We start from the raw sequence: 21,775 nt of genomic DNA, 5'->3' as shown, positions 1-21,775 counted from the left end.
TGAAGAGGAAATTAACTTATTCTATTTATTGATTTCTCTCTCTCTCTCTCTCTCTCTCTCTCTCTCTCTCTCTCTCTCTCTCTCTCTCTCTCTCTCTCTCACAGTTGTTCAGCTGCAAGTTTCCCATCCAAGCCATTTTTCTCCCCTGTTTCTGTCTCCGCTCCATCCCCTTTCCCATCTCTCTCTCTCTCTCTCTCTCTCTCTCTCTCTCTCTCTCTCTCTCTCTCTCTCTCTCTCATCATCATCATCATCATCATCAACTTCTTTACTTACATTTTAGTTTTTCTTTTAATTTAAGCAGAGGAGCAGCTAAAGAGTAAGAAAATTAGGAGAGAGAGAGAGAGAGAGAGAGAGAGAGAGAGAGAGAGAGAGAGAGAGAGAGAGAGAGAGAGAGAGAGAGAGAGAGAGAGAGAGAACAAGAATAGAATCTTTGGTGTGTGTGTGTGTGTGTGTGTGTGTGTGTGTGTGTGTGTGTGTGTGTGTGTGTGTGTGTGTGTGCGTGCGTGTGTGCAGGGCAGATGGAGAGCGTCACAAGAGCATTATACAACAGAAACATGGGCTGTTTTTCTTTCTTTACACATCTCGATTAGTCTGTCTCGCTCTTACTCGTCCCTACTTTTTTTCTAGTCCTTGCACGGAAAAAAAAAGAAAAGAATTGTGTTACAGCTGCTCAAAAGACGCAGGATACTGCATGTGTGTGTTTATTTACCTAGTTGTATTGTACAGGGTTCAAGCGGGGATCATAGTGTCCTGTCTCCATCTCTCCATTTATCCAATTTTTCCTTAAAGTTATGCATATTATGTGCTGTAACAACTTCATTATTCAATGCATTCCTCTTTTCCACCGTTCTCTGTGGAAAACTGTATTTTCCAATATCTTCCATTACATGACCTTTTGTCCTTCCATCTTCTTCTGTCAACAACACTAGGTCTTCCTTGTCTATCTTTTCAATGCCATTGACTATCTTGTACATTGTTATTAGATCTCTTTCTCTTCTATCTTGTAAGGTTGGCAGTCCCATTTCCTTCAGCCGCTCTTCATATGTTAGGTCCTTTAGTTCTGGCACCATCTTTGTAGCAATCTTCTGCATCCGTTTTAATCTTTTAATATCTTTTATAGAGGTCGGAGACCACACCACCGCTGCATATTCCAGCTTTGGACGTATCATGCTTGTGATGATTTTTTTCATCATATCTTTGTCCATAAATTGAAATGCCACTCTTATATTAGTCAACATTTTATATGATATACCAAATATCTTGTTTATATGTTTTTCAGGGTTCATATTTTAATGTATAATCACTCCCAGATCTTTTCCTCTTTAGTCTTCATTATTTGAACCTCTCCCATCAAATAGTCCCATACCGGTCTTTTTTTGCTCTTTCCTAGTACCCTTACGTGACAATTCTTGGCACTGAACTCCAATTTCCACTTCTTACTCCACTCATAGATTTTATTTATATCATATTGTAACAGCAAACAGTCTTCCTGGGTACTGATAGCTCTTAGTTTTGCTGCTTTTGCATCATCAGCAAATAGATTAATGTAATGTAATGTAAGCAACAAATAGATTAATGTAACTGTTTATCCCATTGTGAATATCATAAATCTGAAACATAAAGGGGCCCTCATTATGTTTCAGATTTATGTAAATTATGGGGGCTAACACTGGTCCTTGTGGCAATCCGCTTGTTACTTTACTCCAAGATGAGTATCTCTGATCACGCTTCTCATCTCCCTGTCCTTCCCTTGTCCACTTAACAAAGTTCCTCGCAGTCCTCCTATGTTCTTTAGTTTCCAAAGTAGGCTTCCATGAGGGATTTTATCAAAGGCCTTTTTTATGTCCAGGTATACTGTGTCCACCCATCCAACTCTGTTATCCAGTGTGTGTGTGTGTGTGAATTCATGAAAGGAAGCACAGCCACCCACCTACCCACACGTACTCATGCTGCCCAGTACCAGGCCATAGTGTTAATTTCATGACGTGCTCACCATCTAGTGATCATGAACAGAATATAGGTGCATGGGTTACAGAGAGAGAGAGAGAGAGAGAGAGAGAGAGAGAGAGAGAGAGAGAGAGAGGGAGAATGGGAAATTAGGGGCAGGGGATACACTTATCTAAGATAAACTTTTTTAGAACAAATGAAAAAAATTTAGTATTGTATCTAAAATTATTTTTGATAATCTTTAGTCTCCACAGCTATAAGAAATTGCTGAATTTTATTTACCTCGAGAAGAAGTAACTAAAGTATTTCTAAGAACTTTATAGTGAAGAGTATATATATGTGGTAACATATGATAAAATTCATATTTTTATTTCAAAATATTTTTTTTCATAATACAAAGTTTTCTATTTACTTTGCATTTGTTATATATTTTTACAAATTTTTCAATATAGTAGTATATTCCTGGGAACTGGCAGGGTTGTCGCTTTGGCATGTTTTGGTAGAAACTCGTCGGAAGGCCATCTTAGGTCAAATTTGAGGAAGTATGGGCTACGAGGATCACCCAGACGGAGAGCAATGCTTCCACAAGATTGCCACTGTCACCAAGTACTCAGGGTTCCTGGGTAAGTATGCTAAAACTGTGCATGTGGTGAGTGCATTAGTGTCACCGGTGCTCGCTGCTCTCGTCATAGCACATCATTCCTCGGCTGGCTGAGAGGAATTAGCAGACAGCTTTCACACACAATTAGAAAGACAACAAATGCTTAATAGGTGGAATCTGAATATGTCCGGGGAACTGTTGAAAGTCCAGCCTTGTTCAAAATTTCCTCCTTATTGGTCATCTGCAATTTGCTGTAAATTTAGTCTTACACCAAACTCTCACTTCAGGAGGAAAAAAAAAAAAAAAATTCTGGTAGTTTTCGACCAGGTTGGAATGAATTTGCACTGTTGTTTTTATTCCCCCATCCTAAAAAAAAAAAAACTATTATTTTAATTTCAACCAATACACCACATGTAACTATACACATTCTCACGGTCTAGATCACACTTCGACGACCATTTCTAACCTCGTCTTATCTTATCGGAAATGAATAATAACTTCAGGACAGAATTTAGGTTGGGTTAGGTTAGGTTCTATCCCCATAGAAAATACTGTATTGCTATGAAAACAAAAAAAGAATGCTTAATACAAAATGGACCAAAATATACCAGAAGAAAATCATTTCATTCACAAAATATCACGAAAGTAACTGTCCAAAATTTTGACTTACTGCTGTGGAGAGTACTCGCTGCCACCGCTGGTCGCTGCTGCCCAAGCCAACCTGTTGAAACTTATCTATTTAACCAAAATTAACCTAGTTGAGGCGACGTGCTGCTGATACGTCTTCCTCAGAACAAATTAACTTTGTCTAACAATTAAACTGATCTAACCAAAGCAAAATAGCCTAACCTGACTAGCAACGCTAAGAAGTTTATATGAATTCGTTACCATATTTTCTGGCAATACAGTGGAGGTAATTAAGGCAAGATCCTGCCCATTCAGAATTCTTCCATAGACTGATTCAAATTGAGTCACTTTTTTCCACAAAGCACTCAGATTGGCTAGATTTTTTATTATTAATATGTATTATTTTTATTGGTCAGCCACCTGCCCGTTCAGAATTCTTCCATAGACTGATTCAAATTGAGTCACTTTTCTCCACAAATCACTCAGATTGGCTAGATTTTTTATTATTTATATGTATTATTTTTATTGGTCAGTGGCTGCATGCTCAAACAAAAGAACCAATCACTGTGATTGATTTCATGCATGTGCAAGTAATGTGACAATACACACACATGAACAAACACACTTATAATGGTGTTCCTCAGTGCCTGGCAGTCCATCAAGTGTGCATTGTCACTTGTTACCCCCCCAGAAAGGTTGTATATCTTTAGAAACTGTTGTCAACGTAATAAACAATTTGCAACGAGTATGTATGGGTTCATATTACTCAGAATGCAAAGCTCTGTAAGATTAGAAGGATGAAAAAAGTTATGTTGATTTTGGTGTAAGACTGGAATAATATCCAATTTGCTAATGTGGAAGTAGTGGAATTCGGCAGCCATTGATTACCTTGCCATCTGGCTTAACTCATGATTAAAACTATGACACACAGGAGATGGGGTTTAGCTAGAGATGGTGGGGCCCACAGACTATACAGCTTAATTATCTTCCATTATTACAGGTTAGTGGGATATTCAACATTTGTTATTATTTTCCATTAGGCAATAGAAACTTCCTTCATGAGCTCAAATTGGGTTAGATTATTTTGGGATGAGTTAAAATTTTATTTATAGAATCCTACAGACCAGACCAAATGGTATTATTATATTATTTCACCAGTCTCAACATGGCTTTTCCTATCCTTATATAGTGTCTCATTCTGAGTACTAATTATGAATTCTATATGTATACCCACCAAAAATTGTTTGTATATAACACTAACAACAATTTTTATAGATTTATCAGTTTAAGAGGAAACAACTTTATGCACTGCCATGCCAGCACTGGGAAGTAATGCACCCACACATGATGAACTGGTGGGCTCTGAGGCATGCCATAAACATGTGTTTGTCCGTATGTGCAAATGTCACATCCGTATGTGCAAATGTCACATCTGTTGCCAAGGCACAAAATTATTCACTGTAATTGGTTCTTTTGTTTGAGAATACAGAATTAATACAGATTTAGTTTAGCCAACCAGAGCACTTTATTTCATCCTTTGGAGAGAGAGATGACTTAGTTTGAATTATTTGAAATTGATCTGAGAAAGATGTCTATCCATGATGGGCATCTGCTTGAATATTTCCATTGCATTGCCACATTTTACAAAGACAGATAAGGCAACATCTTCATATTCATTTCTTAGCCTTGCAGTTAGTTTAAGTAATTTTGAAGTGAGGAAGATGTCTGTTAGTGGAGTTTTATATATATATATATATATATATATATATATATATATATATATATATATATATATATATATATATATATATATATATATATATATATATAAGGGGATAACTGGGCAAGAGCAACATAAAATGATATAGGAAAAAAGCCCACTTAGTTGCCAATCCCCTTGCAGGTCCAAAAGAGTTTGCCAAAAGAATAGGATATATGTCTTGAAACCTTTCTCTTAAATGAAGTCAAGATATAGGAAGTTGGAAATACTAAAGCAGGTAGGGAGTTCCAGAGTTTACCAAAGAAGGGTATGAATGATTGAGAGTATTAGTTAACTCTTGCAACAAAACTGTTTCACACCAGATGCGAGACATGCCATGCACGCGGTGCGAAGATACGTTGCTTATAATCACCTCAGTGTATTTCCAATAGCTTGGGTGACTCATCACTCTTGGGACTCCTGCCTTTGTGCTCTCATCCCAGAGGCCCAATTCCTGTCTACTGTTGTCCCCACACCTCACTCTGACCCCAGTGATTTGACTCCTCAACTCAAGTAATTGTCAGTCTGTCAGTGTGTTCCGCTCACACCTCGCAGACAGGCATAGCTTTCGGCGTGAACATGTCCATAGCAAACAAAGTCATCCCGCCCGTGTGCATCCAGTGTGAAACAGCCTTTAGAGAGTTGGACAGAGTATGGGTGAAAAGAAGAAGAAAGTCTTGTGCAGTGAGGTCACAAGAGGAGGGGAGGCATGCAGTTAGCAAGATCAGAAGAGCAGTTAGCATAAAGATAGCAATAGAAGAAAGCAAGAGATGTAACATTCCAGCTGTGAGAAAGAGGCTTAAGACAGTCTGATAGAAGAGGGGGTGTTGATTTGATTTCACCCTGTCTAATAGAACTGTGTTAGTAGAACTGCTTCATACATGCAAAGAGTGCTCTATATATGGGCAGACATTGCCTTGACTAGGTTTTGTTAGTCAGGTTAGCTAGGTTTGGTTTGGTTAGGTTGGCCTAGCCAGTGATGTGTAGTTAGTGGTAGCAAGTACTCTCCAAAAGAAATTTTAGACTGTTACTGCTGTGGTATTTTTGACGATGAAACTACTTTCAGGGTGCAGTGAGGTGGGAGCATGCTTTAGAAAGCTGTTGAGTGGTCATCTCATGCTTTTCATATCTTTACCATAAACAGAAATGCAGCCTTGCAGAAAACTTTTGGTCTTTAGCTCATACCAGGCAAGTGTGTTGTCCATCACCAGCTGTACATCATCATGAACATTCATTGTTTTGTTCTTGGAGCAGAGGGTCAGGTTATGTGGAAACTGCCTGCATTACCATAGTCACCTTTGATAACTCTTATTAGAATTGTGCCTTGACACTTTGACTACACACACTTTTGCACTGTGACTTTCCTTCTAAATGTGCAGCACAATTTTTCTACATAGATATACCTTTGCATACTTAAATCAATGTGTCACTAAACAATAAGACTTGTAACCCATTGGACTCGTGTTTTGTGTTTGAATGAGTAGGGTTTGGGGGTGGAGTGACTAGAGTGTAGCCAGAGCAACTGGGGGTGGATTGACTACAAATTGATTGGGTCATACTGTATGCTTGACTTTACAGATGCTTGATTTATCCTTATTGTTTACTGTATTTCATTAATTTGTCTCTTTATTTCACTCAGTATTGTTATTTGTTGGGAAAATGACTTTTATTCTGCATGAAATACCATGTTGATTTATTTTTGTATTTATGTTATAGGGAATGAGTACATTATTTTATATCAAAATTCTCTATTGGCTTAGCCTTCTGGAAAGAATTAAACACTGCATATTAGTACCTAATAATTATATTTTGATTCATGTTAAACCCTATGTTTTACTGATTTTTTCTATCATTATGTTTTAATGTACATTATGTGGTCGCATATGCATACACAGATGGTGACTAAAAACTTATTCTGTCTCAGGCGTGGTGGCATCAACATTTGATGTACTGATGCTGAGCAAGACACAAGGTTATGTGCCAACCCTTGTCTGCTACATCAGGAGCACAGTTCCTGCAGCAGCTGCTGGAGCTACCTTTGCTGCAGTGACATGTGTCTCCACTACTTTTAGGGGCAAAGATGATAAATTCAACTATTTCTATGGTGGAGCATCAGCGGGTGGAATTTTTGGAGTTGCCGGTAAGTCTTTGTTTGAGGTGTGTGTCTGTGGTGGAACAGTAAGGACTGGCAGGAAGGTTAAAGTGTGTTGAAGAAATAGGTTTTTGTCCCAGAGCAGCAAAAAAATTCTGAAGTAAGGTTTAAAGAAGATGGAGCAGTATTGAAGATAGATAGTTGTTGAGTTCAGGTTTCATGTGTTTATGTATGGCTTTCATGTATTCATGAAACCTGAACTCAGTAATTGTTTATCTTCAACACTGCTGAATCTTTTTTAAACCTTATCTCAGAGTTTTTTTGCTTCTGAACCTCAACCAATCTCTTCCACACTTTCACCTTCTTGTCAGTCCTTGCTTCCTCTTTAGGAAGTCATAATTTGGTAATTCTTTGTGCTAGGTTGACTAAATTATACTCAGGTCATTTTAAAGTGGCTGTTTAGGAGTGACCCTGGATTTCACCTGAATTCCTCCACTTTTATCACCTTCTTTCTCCAACACCTCATCCATCTTAACTTGTCTGCCTTCCTTTCTTTCTCTTCCGTTTTTATATGAATTTATGCATTTCCAAAATTATGTTTAAAATCATTCAAACATTTGTCCCACATCACTATTGAAGTAAAAATCAAGTCTTGTTCTTATGTGTAAAACTCTCCACCCATCCTGAATGCATCATTTGAATGTGAGAGTTTGAGCTTGCTTATAACTCCACCTCAACTGATTTGCTAGTGTGTCCTGGGTTAAGGTTGGAGAAAGGACCGGTGAACTGTGCAGATGTGGCAGCAATGGAGGACCTAGCTGTCAAAAAGCGAACCACATCCAAAAGGCCAGTTTAGAATGACCTGAGTATAGCAATTTTTTTTGATAAGTGGTAGAGACAGTGGCCAAAAAGACTTTAAGTAAGGACAGTCTGTATCTATATCCACACACAATGGAACCTCACTATTCATACACAATCCGTTCCAGGCGACTGTTTGAATTATGATTTGTATAAATGGCAAATAAATGATTTTTTCTTCCAAAAGATATAATGTAAGCTAGATTAATCCACTCCAGACCCACAGACTTAGATTATTGAAAAACTAGTACATTGCAACCAGTTTTTTCCCATGTAAGAGGGGGAAAGCAGGCCAAGGGCAACAGAAAGAATAAAAAAAAGAGAGAAGAAAAGGTCAACTTACAATGCCAGTCCCTCTGCAAGTCAGAGAGTTAGCCAAAAGAAATGGATAGATATCTTAAAACCTCTCTCTTTTAAGTGAGGTCGTTAGATGGAAATACAGAAGCAGGCTGGGAGTTCCAGAGTTTATCAGATATATAATGGTAGTAACATGAGATATTTGAGTCATAAATGTCAATAGATGAGGCTGAACATTCATTCAGCAATGGCATCAGTGGTAGCAGGGAAGTAAGAATCATAGGGTAGGAGGAAGGAAGCTAGAGTGTGGGTGGTCATCATGCAGCCAGTTTGCTTTGCTGTCACCAGCAAGTTGTTTTTCGTTAATTCAAACTTAGAAAAGTTTTTCCATTTATTTAATTATAGGTGATCTACTCACAAGAAGGATGGTTGCTCCTTTTGCCTCATTAACCCCTTTTATTGCATTTTTATTTTTCAGTATGAATGATATGGTTGATTTTGTCATGCCTTACTGAGTTGCCAGCTGAGACATGAGTTCTACTTTTGAACTTTGTAATGAATTCCTTTTTTTCTAATTTGTGTGTCATTCCTACTGCTTTCCTTTCAGGCTTGGTATAATCACTGATCTCTTTTAGACCCATGGCTGCAATATTTGCAATGAAAATGACAGAGAATAACAATAAAATACCACAAAGTTGCACTTAGCTTGTGTGGATCATGTGTAGCGTATGCAGAAGCTAGCACAGGATTGACCTGAAGTGACCATGTGTCCCTGCCAGTAGCAAGGCAATGTTATCTGAATTTTACCTGAAAGAAGTTGTATGAATGACAAGTTGTACAATTAGCAAGATGGACAAATGATGGGGTTGTGCTGCAGCTGCTGTACTTTATCTCCTCCAAATGTTTGTGTGGTAGAATTTTTAAGTAATAATGTGTCATTTCCTGTCTGATATATTTATACACAGCACGAGAGGATAATCATATATGTTGTTCATTGTGTTAATACAACTGTACTTGATAAATATTCTTCATTTCACAGCACGCTCCTTCCGGGTGGGTGTGCCCCTGGCAGTTTTCCTGGGTTTCTGTGCCACTGTGTACAAGGACTCTAAGGACAATGGCTGGAAGGTTTTCCCAACTGGTATTAAGCATGAGATGGGAATGATCGATTCCTCTGCGAAGTATGATTTCACATTAACAAAACCAAGGTAATTTTGGGATTGGTATCATTCTTCAAATTAGTTTATTGTATGATTATTGTTAAGATGTTTGGAGGCATACCTCTACAGAGTACATGCTGTAAACTAGGTCTTTTGATCTTCTGAAGATCGCATGCAGGCTGTATTACCATATAAATCTTGTAAATAAATTTTCCCATTCAGAGAATTGCTTTTCATTAAATCTAACTATTCCAGTTTATTATTCTATTTAGCCTGTGATTTAAGGGATTAATATGGGAAAGGGGCATCAGTGGTTAGAGTGTTATATTTTTATCAATATCTTTTTATTACTATATTTCTTTTTGCAGTTGTACTATACTCAACAGCATATGTGGCTTCACTGTCATTTCCCTAACAGCCTCTCACGTTTCCTTTCCCTTCACTGGTACATTGTCTAATTCTCCTAGTTCAGTAGCTATTTCATTCACTACAGCAGTCACTGCTCCATCCTCCTCTGCATTCAACAATCCTTTGAAATGATCAAATAATCCACCCATCATCTGCAGGCTGCATGCTTCTCATGCAGCACTGTGCCTGCACCTAGTTTCACAATCTCTTCATTCCAAATGTTTCTTCACTTATTCTTTACTTCTTTCAGAACATTTTCCTGTTTTCCTGTATATGTGATATACAGGGCCCTAGTACCTCTAACTCACGCTAAATATGTTCTCTGGGATTTGATAAGAGTCCTGGTACAGTTATTCTTTCATTCTACATATGTAATAGTTTTTACTATTTTTTCTCCTGGTTTCATTGATAGGTAAATTTGCCATGTTACATCCATGTGGATGAGAGAATACAGCAGCTGTTGGCTGAGAGAACTGTAGGTCTCACTGGTGCAATAACATTCATTGAAGCCTATGAGCCAGTCAAGCTGATTTGGTTATAGAAAATCACATTTTCAGAAATTGCCTTTTATTTGTTCAGAGCACCACAATTAGGATGGAGAGTATACAATTTATGAATAATTTTGGAATAATGGTTTTTGTAATATCTTCAAGCAAAAATTATCATAATAAACCATTTTATGGGTATACAGGTTTTATTTATTTATTTACCTGTTTATCAAAATGAGAAACAAAAATTGTTCATTTTCATTTGGTCACAGCATCACAATTGGGAAGCAAATTAGGAATTACACATTTTTTCTTAGAAAGAGCAACCATTTTAGTTTGAGAATATTAAATTTTCTTACATTTCTTTCCAAAGAATTTTTATTTATATGCTATATGGCAGTCACAATTTTTTTCAATATTTTTTTCAAATAAATCATGAAAATTAAGTATGAACATAAATTTGTATGTTTTTACTTTCATCATTCTACAAGATGTTTTCTTTTTCAAATCTGATCAAGTGTAACTCAACTTTTTTTTTTTTTTTTTTTTTTTTCCAATATTTTTGCAATGGGTCCAAATGCAGTCAGTACACAATTAGTGTGAGTGAAATTGGACATTTCCACTTAAGGGTTAAGATGATCCTCCCTTTCTTGTGCTAGGGGAGGGTACACTGTAATGTATAGGATTGTGTTGTGAAATTGAAATCGTCTTTTTCATGTGTCCTTTCTTCTGTTCTTTTTCATCTACTACAATGCCTCAGGTCTCAGTATATCCTTATTCCGCTCTTGTTTCTTGTCAGTATTTCCAATGGAGAGATTTTGGAGGGTAAAGAATCTCCAGAACATGGTGCATCTCATTGCTGCTTCTTTCCTTTCTTAAATACATCAACATCTGTAGGGACACTAAACTGTATATAACTGGAAACAACTAGGGTTCCAGCTACTACATTGCCAGAGGGATTGCCGATTCAAATTTAATTATGTAGATTGGTAGGGAAGAAACACTGACACATCTGACTGTATGCTATAAACATTAGCAGACTTTTGAACTAAAACAAGATGGTTCTACACTAGCTACCTAAGTTAGCACAATGTAAGATGCACATGACAAAATATTCATTATTTTTTTCTATACTACATAATTCTTGGATAAATGGCAGATACCTGTATATGTTATTGCTAATAATGTCATGTCTATATGCATTGCTTTCATGTTAAGTTGTAAACTGTAGCTCTGGAATAATGATTTTAGAATATTACTAAAGTATCACTTTTAGGAAATTACAATTACTTTCTCTCTCTATCTCTCTCTCTCTCTCTCTCTCTCTCTCTCTCTCTCTCTCTCTCAAATGTATAAACTAGATGGTGTATGGTTAAAGGGAAGTGAAAAGTCTTTATGTGAATGGCAAAGCTAATGTTCAGGTGGAAAGAAGCATGAGCAGGGGATATCATGGGCATGTGTACCTTGCCAGGCATGTGTGTGATAACTCCATCAAAATATTTATGTATATGGTTTTGCAAGTAAGATGAATATTAGGTAGAGATTTGAGTACTTTGAATGCTCATGGTAGAAAGCGAAGTTTGCATCAGGTACTGTTTAAAAATTACATTGTAAAGGTTGCTAATTTATGTAAGAACTATTCAAGGAGTTTAGAAAGATGTATGGAAGGAAAATTAGGATCAAATGAGACTGGATCATATTTATACAGTAGTGCTTCACAATGGTATAATGATGGACAGCTTAGATTTTGGCGCTTGGTACTTGTTTGTTTATAATAACAGAAGTGATGAATGGTGACAACATGAAAACAAAAATGTAATGACAGGACAGTTCAGGCCAACCATAATTCACTGTGGCCATGGTAATCATTTTGGCCTTTTCAGTATAGGTGTCAGACTTGTTTCCAGGATGTCTCCAATGGTGTAGGCCACTTGTCCTCCTCCACCATAACCACCAGTACCTTGCGTCAAGTCACTACCAATTAGGTAAGGCAGTTGGCAAGTATGGAATAGTGTTGTGTATTGATTTGTGTTGTCTGTTATGTGTTTGTAGTTTTACAATGCAAGTTAATGAGGATTCCCAGTCAGTGTTTATAAAAAGATTGAATTAATTAGAGAGCAAAAGTGGTGTGAAGAATCATATTTACTTCTATATTTTGAGCCTCTCCTCATTCATGATTCTCTTGATCTAAGAATCAATTGTGGGCTTATAAGGAGTCTGAGTGGATTGTTGAGCAAAAATTTTGTGTGTCGGTCAAAACTCCTGTGAACTACTCAGAATTATTAGTCTGGATTCATAGTGACAAATATTGTTTTATATCCCTCTACATTCACCCTCCCTCCCCTCCCCTTCAGTCCAATCTCTCCTCAAGCACTGCACCATCTGGCTGAGGAAGATGAATCACCTAGAATGCCAGGTCATGGGCTACCTGACCCCTGACAATCACATGGACGAGGGATGGCAGCCACTGATCCCTGATCTTTGTGTTGTCCCTTACCAAAGGCTGTGCCACCACAGCCTCACCATCACCCCTGTGCAGGACAACTTTGAAACTATTCCTGCTTTGCTGAGAATTCTTCAGGGCAGTGGGAGTGTACCTTGCAGCTGTCAGGTGGGTGTGTGGGGGACTGTGTTGGTTGGCAGGTGTGAAGGGATGTCAGGCATGTGTAGCTGTGTAGGATGTAATGATCCTTTCACTCAAGGACACCAGTATATGGGACCAGTTATCTCCCATAATATTCAGTGGAGCTTTATACATGACACCACCACAGTTGCCCGAGTGCATCACTGTCAGCTTTTTGCAACGTGTGTAACACTGGCATTTTTTTTTTAATGTAAAAGAGGAAATCTGATCAAGGGCAACAAAAAATGAAAAAAAGGCCCACTTATGTGCCAATTCCCCTGCAGGTCTGGTAAAGTTAACCAAAGACTGGGACAAGTCTTGAAACTTTCCTCTTTAAATGGAGTCAAATCAGGAAGTTGGAAATACAGAAGTAGGCAGGGAATTCCAGAGTTTATCAAAGGCATGAAAGATTGAGAGTACTGGTTAACTCTTGTAATAGAGAGTTGGACAGAATAGGGGTGAGAGGAAGAAGAGAGCCTTGTGCATTGAGGCTGTAGGAGGAGAAACATGCAGTTTAGCAAGATCAGAAGAGCAGTTAGCATTAAAAAGTGGTAGAAGATTGAAAGAGGTACAACATTCCAATGGTGAGAAAGAGGCTGAAGACAGTCAGTCAGAGGAGGGGAGTTGATGAGACAAAAAGTTTTGATTCCACCCTATCTAGTAAAACTGTGTGAGTGGAACCCCCAAACAAACGAAGAGTACTCCATACAAGGATGGATAAGGCCCTTAGACAAAGTTAGCAGTTGGAGAGGCGAGAAAAGCTGACAGAGATGTCTTAGAAAACATAACTTCATAGAAGCTGTTTTAGCAAGAGATGAGATGTGAAGTTTCCAGTTTAGGTATTCAGTGTTACCATCACTCACTGTTAGGCATTGCTTCAAATGGAAGCTTTCATACAGTGACAATTTACAGTATTCAGCCTGATTTTGAGAAGATTACAGGGTTGCTAGATTGGCTCTTTTATGCCAAAAACCTCAGTTTTGGCTTTTTTTAAAAGTATTTGGCCTATTGATATGTAGTTTGGCCTAAATTACCAAGTGTTATCAATTATCTGATAATTAATTTGTTGCACACCCGTTTCACATGACTAGGAAGAGAGGTAGACTCTCTTTTTCCCTGACGCAGAATATATAAGAACCCCCTAAAACTTCCTCATAGTGGAGGAAGAGGAGGTAGGGTTCATAGAAAATGGGAAGCCCTCATACCCTCCTTCCTCTACCCACCCCCACTACCTGCTCAGCAACCACTCCATTGCTTATTCTGCATCCGTGAGGACTGGACCTCTGACCCTGGCGCTCCTACTAACCAGCTTTTGGTGCAGCATGCTACTTTGGGCAGTCATGGGCCGGCTGTTGATCCTTCAACCCCCCGGTGTACACGCAGGACTTGCAAGGGCAAGGATTGCAACAGGCAGATAAGTTGTGTTTCTCTGGACCCCCACAATCTCTGTGTGAAGTGTAGGGGCCATGTTTGTGCTCTTGACAACAGGTGTGAGGAGTATCAGACATGGGACAACGAGACGCTGCTAAAGGCTTGCAAACACCAACGTCAACCGGAGGCTAAACGCAAGTCTTACAGCAAGAAGCATTCTTCTGCATTACACTCGTCATGCTCTTCCCCCGGGTTTGTGGATTCCGAGGTAGGAGGTGAAGTTCTAGATGATTCTGTGGTTTCGTCACCTTCCAGCATAGACCCAGGGCCATCAGCCTCTCAGGTAGGGCCTCCTGCCCAGGATTTCCTTACACAGATGTCTCATATGCTGAATATGATGTCTCAGTTCACTAACTTTCTTGGTATGCCTGGTGTTAACAAGCCTACCACCCTCAGAGAGGTTGTTAAAGAGGTAGTTGAGGAGGCAGTTCCTAACCATCTTTGTGTTGCAGCTCCCCCACTGGTGACTGCGGTCATGTCCGGCGCCCCACCCACCCCCGGCGACAGAGAGATCACGCTGGTGAGACAAGTCGGGTTGGTCGGTGAGGGACGGTCGCCAGTGGGTTATACAGGACTTCCCCATTCCCCTAGTGCTGAATGCTTAGGGTTTCAGGGTTCAGGTAGCTACCATGACGGTGTTCCTGTACAGGTTACGACTGACATCTCAATGGGTGGTAAGTTTCGTGCAAACGAGAGCCATCTGGGAGACAATATCACATCTTCTCCTGCCAAGAAAGCCAAGAGAATGGCTAAGGATCTTATAGGATGAATTAAGCACTCACGAGCTGAGTGCTCATCTAGTGACAGAGGTGTCGTTGCGAGTCTGGTCCATGTTACCACGCAACCTCACCCACCCCATTGCGACGGCGGACAGGCTTCAGCCACACCATCAGCACGGGAGAGATCAGCTGAGGTGGCGGCAGTTCAAGTTACCCACGCTTCTCACTGTTTGGTAGACGGGCAAGCTTTGGCTGACTGTCATATGGGTTCCTGCCATAACATACGATCAGTGCTTACCCATTCCACCCTTCCAGCCTTGGAGGAAGGAAACTGGGCTGCCCGCACCCTCCTGCCAGTTGCTTGGATGATGATCCAGCCCCCTTGCATCAGACTTGCGACCCTCGGCGCGCCACGCATGGAGACTTATACCAAACATCTGAAGAGGAGGAACAACACACGGTGAGTGAGCCCTTCAGACTTCTAAAAGGTGGCAAACTTTATCTATGACCAGTTTGGTGAGGCCAAAGGTGTTCGTGAGACACGACATGACCGCGCACCTGGGCTGGGACAGGAAGACTTTGTGTTACCGCAAGAGAGAGACACCTTCACACCCTTTTGCTGGTCGCGCCCCTTGATGAATTCAGCCCGCCTCATGGATCAGTGGGTTGCTGATCGCTTGCGCGATGGCAACACAGCCGCCCTACCTTATACACGCAGGCCAAAGAGAAAGTGGTATATGGTCAGTGATGATGACTCAAAGGGAAAGGGTGCTGTGGTTAACCCTTCCCTCGCTCACTTCCTGCCCAGAAATGCCCTAACATATCTGCCACCGATTTACTCCACTTAGAGGAAGCAGTAAGTGGCATAAGAGAAGTGCAGAACTTCCAGTTCTGGATGTTTGGGGCAGTCTCAAGACTAATTAAACTGGGAGATTCTGTACCTAATAAGGATACCTTGATGGCACAAGCAGTCTCTAGCATGCAACAGGCTATGCAGACTGCTTCGAAAGAGACCACTACAGTTTTGGCTAACCTATTGACCTTCAGGAGACAAGCTGTGTTGAGGAATCTCCCCTCTTCATTCTCCATTTCGGATAAACGTATCCTCATGCAGTCACCAGTGGACTCAGCTTTCCTGTTTGAGGAGGACAAGGTGACCCAGGCTAGGAAGAATGCTGATGCCTTCTCTACCAAATCCTTTCACGAAGTTGCCGCTGCAGCACTCAAAAAGAGGCTTCAGCAGGTTGAGTCATCCCTGGTCAGACCTCCGGCAACTAAACCCTCTACGTCTGGGTACAGACAACCACAAAGGCAGGCCTATCCTTTTAAGAAGCCAGACATCCTGTCTTGTCTTCTCATCCACACAAGGACCGTAATTCTTCGGCCCAAGGCAAGAAGGGTTTTTGAAAGTAGGAGCCTCCTCCCTTGACCTCTCAGGTAGTGGCATGCCTTTCACAGAGTTGGGAAAAGTGGCAAGAGAAGGGAGCCGAACCATGGGTAGTGGATGTCCTCAGAGACGGTTACCACATCCCCTTTGTCAGTCAACCTCCGCTTTCAAGGTTCCCAATACAATTTGGGAGTTATTCTCCTAACTCGGTGAAAGGCAAGGCTTTAGAACAGGAGATACAATCCCTTATACAAAAAGTGGCAATAGAACAGGCAACCGCTGGCCTAGGGTTCTACAGCAGAGTCTTGGTGGTGCCCAAACTTACAGGCGGGTTTCGCCCCATTATCGATCTCTCCATCCTCAACCAGTACATCCGCAAAACCACATTCCGGATGGAGACAAGTGATGTCGGCCATCCGAAAGGAGGACTGGATGTTGTCAGTCGACCTGTGGGATGCCTACCTTCAGATTCCCATCCATCAGGGGAGCAGAAAGTACCTTCGATTCACCTGGCGGGGGCAAGTTTTTCAGTTCAGAACTCTCTGCTTCGGACTGTCTACGGCACCTCAGGTCTTCACGAGAGTGATGGCTCTGGTTTCAGCGGATTTACACCAACAAGGGATTCGTTTGATCCGCTACTTAGACGACTGGTTACTTCTCTCTACCACCAGTCAGGGAGCAATGAGGTCAAGGGAGATGCTCCTAGATCTGTGCGACACTCTCAATATCTAGATAAATTGGGAGAAGTCGGATCTCGAACCCAAACAGGTCATAACCTTTTTAGGAATGGACATCCATTCAACGATTTTTAAGGTTTTCCTAGCACAAAGACGGATTCTCAATTTGCTAGAGTGTATCCGAGGTTTCAAGACTCGGCCACAACCCTCAGCACAAGCATGGGTAGTACTTCTTGGCCACCTCTCGTCACTACCACACCTAGTTCCAGGAGGACGACGCAGGATGAGGAGCCTCCAGTTTCAGCTTGCCAATCACTGGGACAGGAGGGACAGCAGCTCCCATCAGGTACCTACATCTCGGGAGGTTCTAGACAACCTTCAGTGGTGGTCAGACCCTGTGAACTTGCTTCAAGGTCAGTCACTGGAGGTGCAGAACCCAGAACTACTTCTGTTCACGGATGCTTCATTAGAAGGCTGGGGAGCATCTATTCTGGACAACGAGGCATGTGGTGTTTGGTCACCTCCCAAACAACAAGAGCACATAACTCTCCTGGAGCTGAGAGCAATACATCTTGGGCTTCAGGCATTCAAGGATGTATTGCAAGGACGAACGGTAGCAGACCTGTCAGACAACACCACAGCTGTGTCGTACGTCAAGAGAGCAGGAGGGACATGGTCAGCCAAGCTCAACCACGAAGCCCAACTGACTTTGCAGTGGGTGGAGGACAATGCAGTGACCCTTCTTACTCAGTTTGTGAGAGGGGAGAACAACGTGGTAGCGGACTGCCTCAGCAGGAGGAACTAGGTCATTTCCACAGAATGGATGTTGCATCAGCAGGTGTGCGACCACCTGTGGAGACTCTGGGGTTGTCCGATGGTGGACCTGTTCGCCACACGGATGAATTACAGGCTAGCCAATTTCGTCTCACCATTTCCCGACCCAATGGCGATAGCAACGGATGCCTTTCTCTTTCCTTGGGAACACAAGGAACTGTATGCATTTCCCCCATTCCATGTCATCAGGAAGGTGATAAACAAGCTCCACAGCTCAGAGGGAGTCAAGTTTACACTAGTGGCCCCGTTCTGGCCTCAGAGGGAGTGGTTTACGGATCTAGTGGAACTCTCCATCGACACGCCAAGGAAGCTCCCCATCAGGAAGGACCTGCTACGTCAACCTCACTTCCACAGGTTTCACCACGATCTCCACGTGCTGCAGCTAGTAGGGTGGAGACTATCGAGCGACTTCTTCGGTACAGAGGATATTCCAGGAGAGTGGCGAAGGCAGTGGCAAAGGCTAGACAACCTTCCACTACTTTGAATTATCAACATAAGTGGAAGAGGTTTCGGCAATGGTGTCACAACATGGGCCGTTCAGTCTCCTGTCCCTCCAGCCAGAAGCTCGTAGACTTTCTCCTGTACTTACACGAGTCCTGTCACCTTTCTGTCTCAACTATTAAAGGATATAAAGCCATGCTGAATAGTGTTTTCTCCCTAAAGGGCTTCAACCTGATAGAGGACCCAGTTTTGAAGAACCTTATTAAATCCTTTGAAACACAAGTTCCAAAAGGGTAGTAAGACCACCACCATGGAACCTGTATGTAGTGCTAAAGGCACTGTTGCTGGCTCCCTTTGAACCTCTCAGAGCCTCTTCGTTCAGAGATCTTACGAAGAAGACTCTTTTCCTTGTCTCGCTAGCATCGGCTAAGAGGGTCAGTGAGTTACAAGCCTTGTCATACAAGCTTACTCAGCAAGGCAAAAACATCATCCTGTCTTATCTTCCAGAATTTGTCGCAAAGACAGAAACATCCAGCAATCCTCTTCCTAGGGAATTCAGGATAAAAAATTTGGCAGTGGCCGTGTACCCTGATGATGAAGAACGCCTTCTGTGCCCAGTTCAGGCTCTGCTTATCTTTAGGGAAAGGATGGGGAACGTGGCAAGAAGACCTAGAAACCTCTTTGTCTCTCCTGCAGACAAATCCAAACCACTTTCAAAGAATGCTTTGGCCTATCTCCTGAGAGAAACTATTTTGCAGGCCCACCGCTCACTGCCCGAGAACCTACTGATGCCTCTGAGAGTTAGAGCACATGATATTCGAGGAATTGCCACTTCCCTTAATTTATGGAGGAATAAATCAGTGGAGGCTGTTTTCAATGCAGCTTCCTGGAGGACACCTTCTGTCTTTGCAAAACATCTTCACGACGTCGAGCATTCAGATGGGGACACCTTTTCTCTCGACTTGATAGTCGCAGCAGGTGGCATTGTGACGAGCACTATCTTAAGGCGGCATGCTATGCCTCGCTATGCTTCACCAGAGCTTTGTGGGGGAGAGCACACTGCCTTAGCCTTGCCTTGCTCCTCTTCCTTTGCTCCAAGTCTGGATGTAAGTACTGTGGCAATTGTTTTTTTTTTTTTTGGGGGTCTCGGTTATACATGGGAATCTTCCTAGTCATGTGAAACAGGGGTGTGCAACAAATTTTTTTTCAAGTATAAGAAATATTTTTGCACACTTACCGGTTTCACATGACACATACCCACCCTCCTCCCCTCTGCATGCTCTGTACACAGAAAGCAATGGAGCAGTTGCCGAGCAGGTAGTGGGGGTGGGTGGAGGAAGGGGGGGTATGAGGGCTTCCCATTTTCTATGAACCCTACCTCCTCTTCCTCTACTATGAGGAAGTTTTAGGGGGTTCTTATATATTCTGCATCAGGGAAAAAGAGAGTCCACCTCTCTTCCTAGTCATGTGAAACAGGTAAGTGTGCAAAAATATTTTCATACATGAAAAATAATTTTCCCCATCATTATCAATTCCTTCAGTAATACTGGTACTCTTGGTTTGAAATTAGCGATAATCGATAATTTGAGTTTTTGGAACATTAAGCATGTTGAAGTTTTTAACTTTCAAAAAAAAAAAAAATAGCTTTATTATTTAAAACTACTCTTTATTAGTGAAGAGATAAAGTAAACATTGGATTTAAATTTTTCCAAAGATTTTTCCGTTTTGTATGATAAGGATAAGAATAAATATTTGATTATGTAATTTTTTTATTTGAAATATCAATATTATTTTCAGTAGTATTGAAATTTATGTTTTATCAGTTATCAGTTGTTGAATTTATTGCTGATAATTAATCATTATGAGTAAAAGGGATGTCAGCATGTGTGAGATCTATGCCAAACGTGTTAGAGGGTTGTGAATGTGGTGTCTGTTGAATGTCAGATGTAAATGAAATGCCTGCATTGGCTGTCAGGTGTGTGGAAGATATCAGGTGTGTAGGGATGTGTGTGCAGCCACAAACAAAACATACTTCTTTAAACAAAATTCCCAAACACTCCTCAATCTAGTGACAATGATGGCACCAGCAGTTTCCAAATTGAAGGTAACAACTTTTATCACAGTAATAGAGGGTTAAAAAAAGTTTTGGAAATCAAGAGAACATTGTAGATTCATTTTAAAGGTTTAGTAATACTAAACAGTATTGGAAAAGAAGAAATATGTATCTATATATAAATATAGACACTGTGAAAAGAGTAACATGCACAAAAGGTCACTTTAATTTGGGTAAGAAAAGTTTTGGAACCTCTACCCCAGATGGTGATCTTGTTTGTCACTCCTGCAGAACGGCCTCTAGAAGCCTCGCATGACCAGCAGTCCTATAGAAGATGAGATGTTATACACACTCTGGAGGAGAGCCTTTCCCTCATTATTGTGTACCATATGTAGTACAAACCAAGGCAGGTGAGTACAGTTTTAGTACATTTAGTTCATAGGTGTGAATCTTGAATGCCAATGTGCAGTACAAACCAAGGCAGATAAGTCTATCCATCTAAATTTAGTTAATGGAAGTGAGTACAGACCAAGGCAGGTGAGTATGTACATCCTGAATATATTTAGTTTAGGGAGTTAGTTTTGAATACAAGTGTATTACAGATGAAAATTAACAAGTCTGTTTCTTGTGTACTTGGGACATACGAGTGAGTTATAAATGTATGATTGGTCTGGTTAAGATTTATTTAAGAGAGTTCTTTCTGTATGACAGTTATATTCTTTTTCTCTTCACAATCCACAAACGAACTATTATAGTCACATACGCACAAAGTTCAGTTTTTATTAACCTAACCTCACCAATCATACTGACCTGATGTAGAAAACACCCATTCCATTCCATTTTGTGGAGCATGAAAAATCCACTTGCACTCCATTTGTCTTGCAGCACAGGATTGCCACTCCATTTCATGGAATATGAAAAATCCACCTGCACTCCACACAACCTTCTACTACCTGAACTATCCAAGACTTACAGCTGGCAAGGGATTATGAGGCAGTGATGAACAAGTGTGGATGGTTAATCAAGTCTGATATGTTCAACTTTACATCAGAAGAGGTGAGACAAAAAAAAAAAAAAAAAAGAGATGGCATGAGTGAGGATGCTGAAAGTGAGTACCAGAATGCATGCACAGCATATGTGAATTGGCAGCAAATAAAGAAGGAAAAGATAATGAATGCTAAAGTTAAGTGTGCAAGAAGTGTGATTTGATCCTTAAGAAAGAAAAGTGTAGAAGGTGGTCAGGAATGGTACAGACTCCATAGGGATGAAGGGATGCCTGACAGTGAGAATGTGGGGAACCTGAAGATGAATGGGGCTGTGGTGACAGATGAGGAAGAAAGGTAATAAACAATTTTGGGAAGAGATTAGAGGTA

At 40.8% G+C, this 21,775-nt stretch overlaps 1 protein-coding gene across 1 annotated transcript; it reads left to right on the top strand.

The window, feature by feature from the left end:
* The first annotated feature begins 2,423 nt into the window (after window positions 1–2,423).
* Window positions 2,424–9,564, top strand: LOC123517631 (NADH dehydrogenase [ubiquinone] 1 alpha subcomplex subunit 11-like). Its single transcript, XM_045277930.1, has 3 exons — window positions 2,424–2,570; window positions 6,859–7,074; window positions 9,221–9,564. The coding sequence occupies exons 1-3, from the start codon at window positions 2,492–2,494 to the stop codon at window positions 9,391–9,393; spliced, it is 468 nt and encodes a 155-aa protein (XP_045133865.1). The 5' UTR covers window positions 2,424–2,491; the 3' UTR covers window positions 9,394–9,564.
* Window positions 9,565–21,775: the final 12,211 nt, after the last annotated feature.

The sequence above is a fragment of the Portunus trituberculatus genome, chromosome 42, assembly GCF_017591435.1.
Source record: "Portunus trituberculatus isolate SZX2019 chromosome 42, ASM1759143v1, whole genome shotgun sequence".
Lineage (NCBI taxonomy): Eukaryota > Metazoa > Arthropoda > Malacostraca > Decapoda > Portunidae > Portunus > Portunus trituberculatus.
Note: the sequence above shows the minus strand (reverse complement) of the source record. Positions and strands in the feature narration are given on the sequence as shown.

Bases quoted from the DNA above. Each gene is read 5' to 3' on its own strand.
- LOC123517631 (XM_045277930.1), top strand. From the start codon at position 2,492: ATGGGCTACGAGGATCACCCAGACGGAGAGCAATGCTTCCACAAGATT. The intron at 2,571-6,858 runs GTAAGTATGCTA...ATTCTGTCTCAG, and splicing joins CAAGTACTCAGGGTTCCTGG to GCGTGGTGGCATCAACATTT. The intron at 7,075-9,220 runs GTAAGTCTTTGT...TTCATTTCACAG, and splicing joins TGGAATTTTTGGAGTTGCCG to CACGCTCCTTCCGGGTGGGT.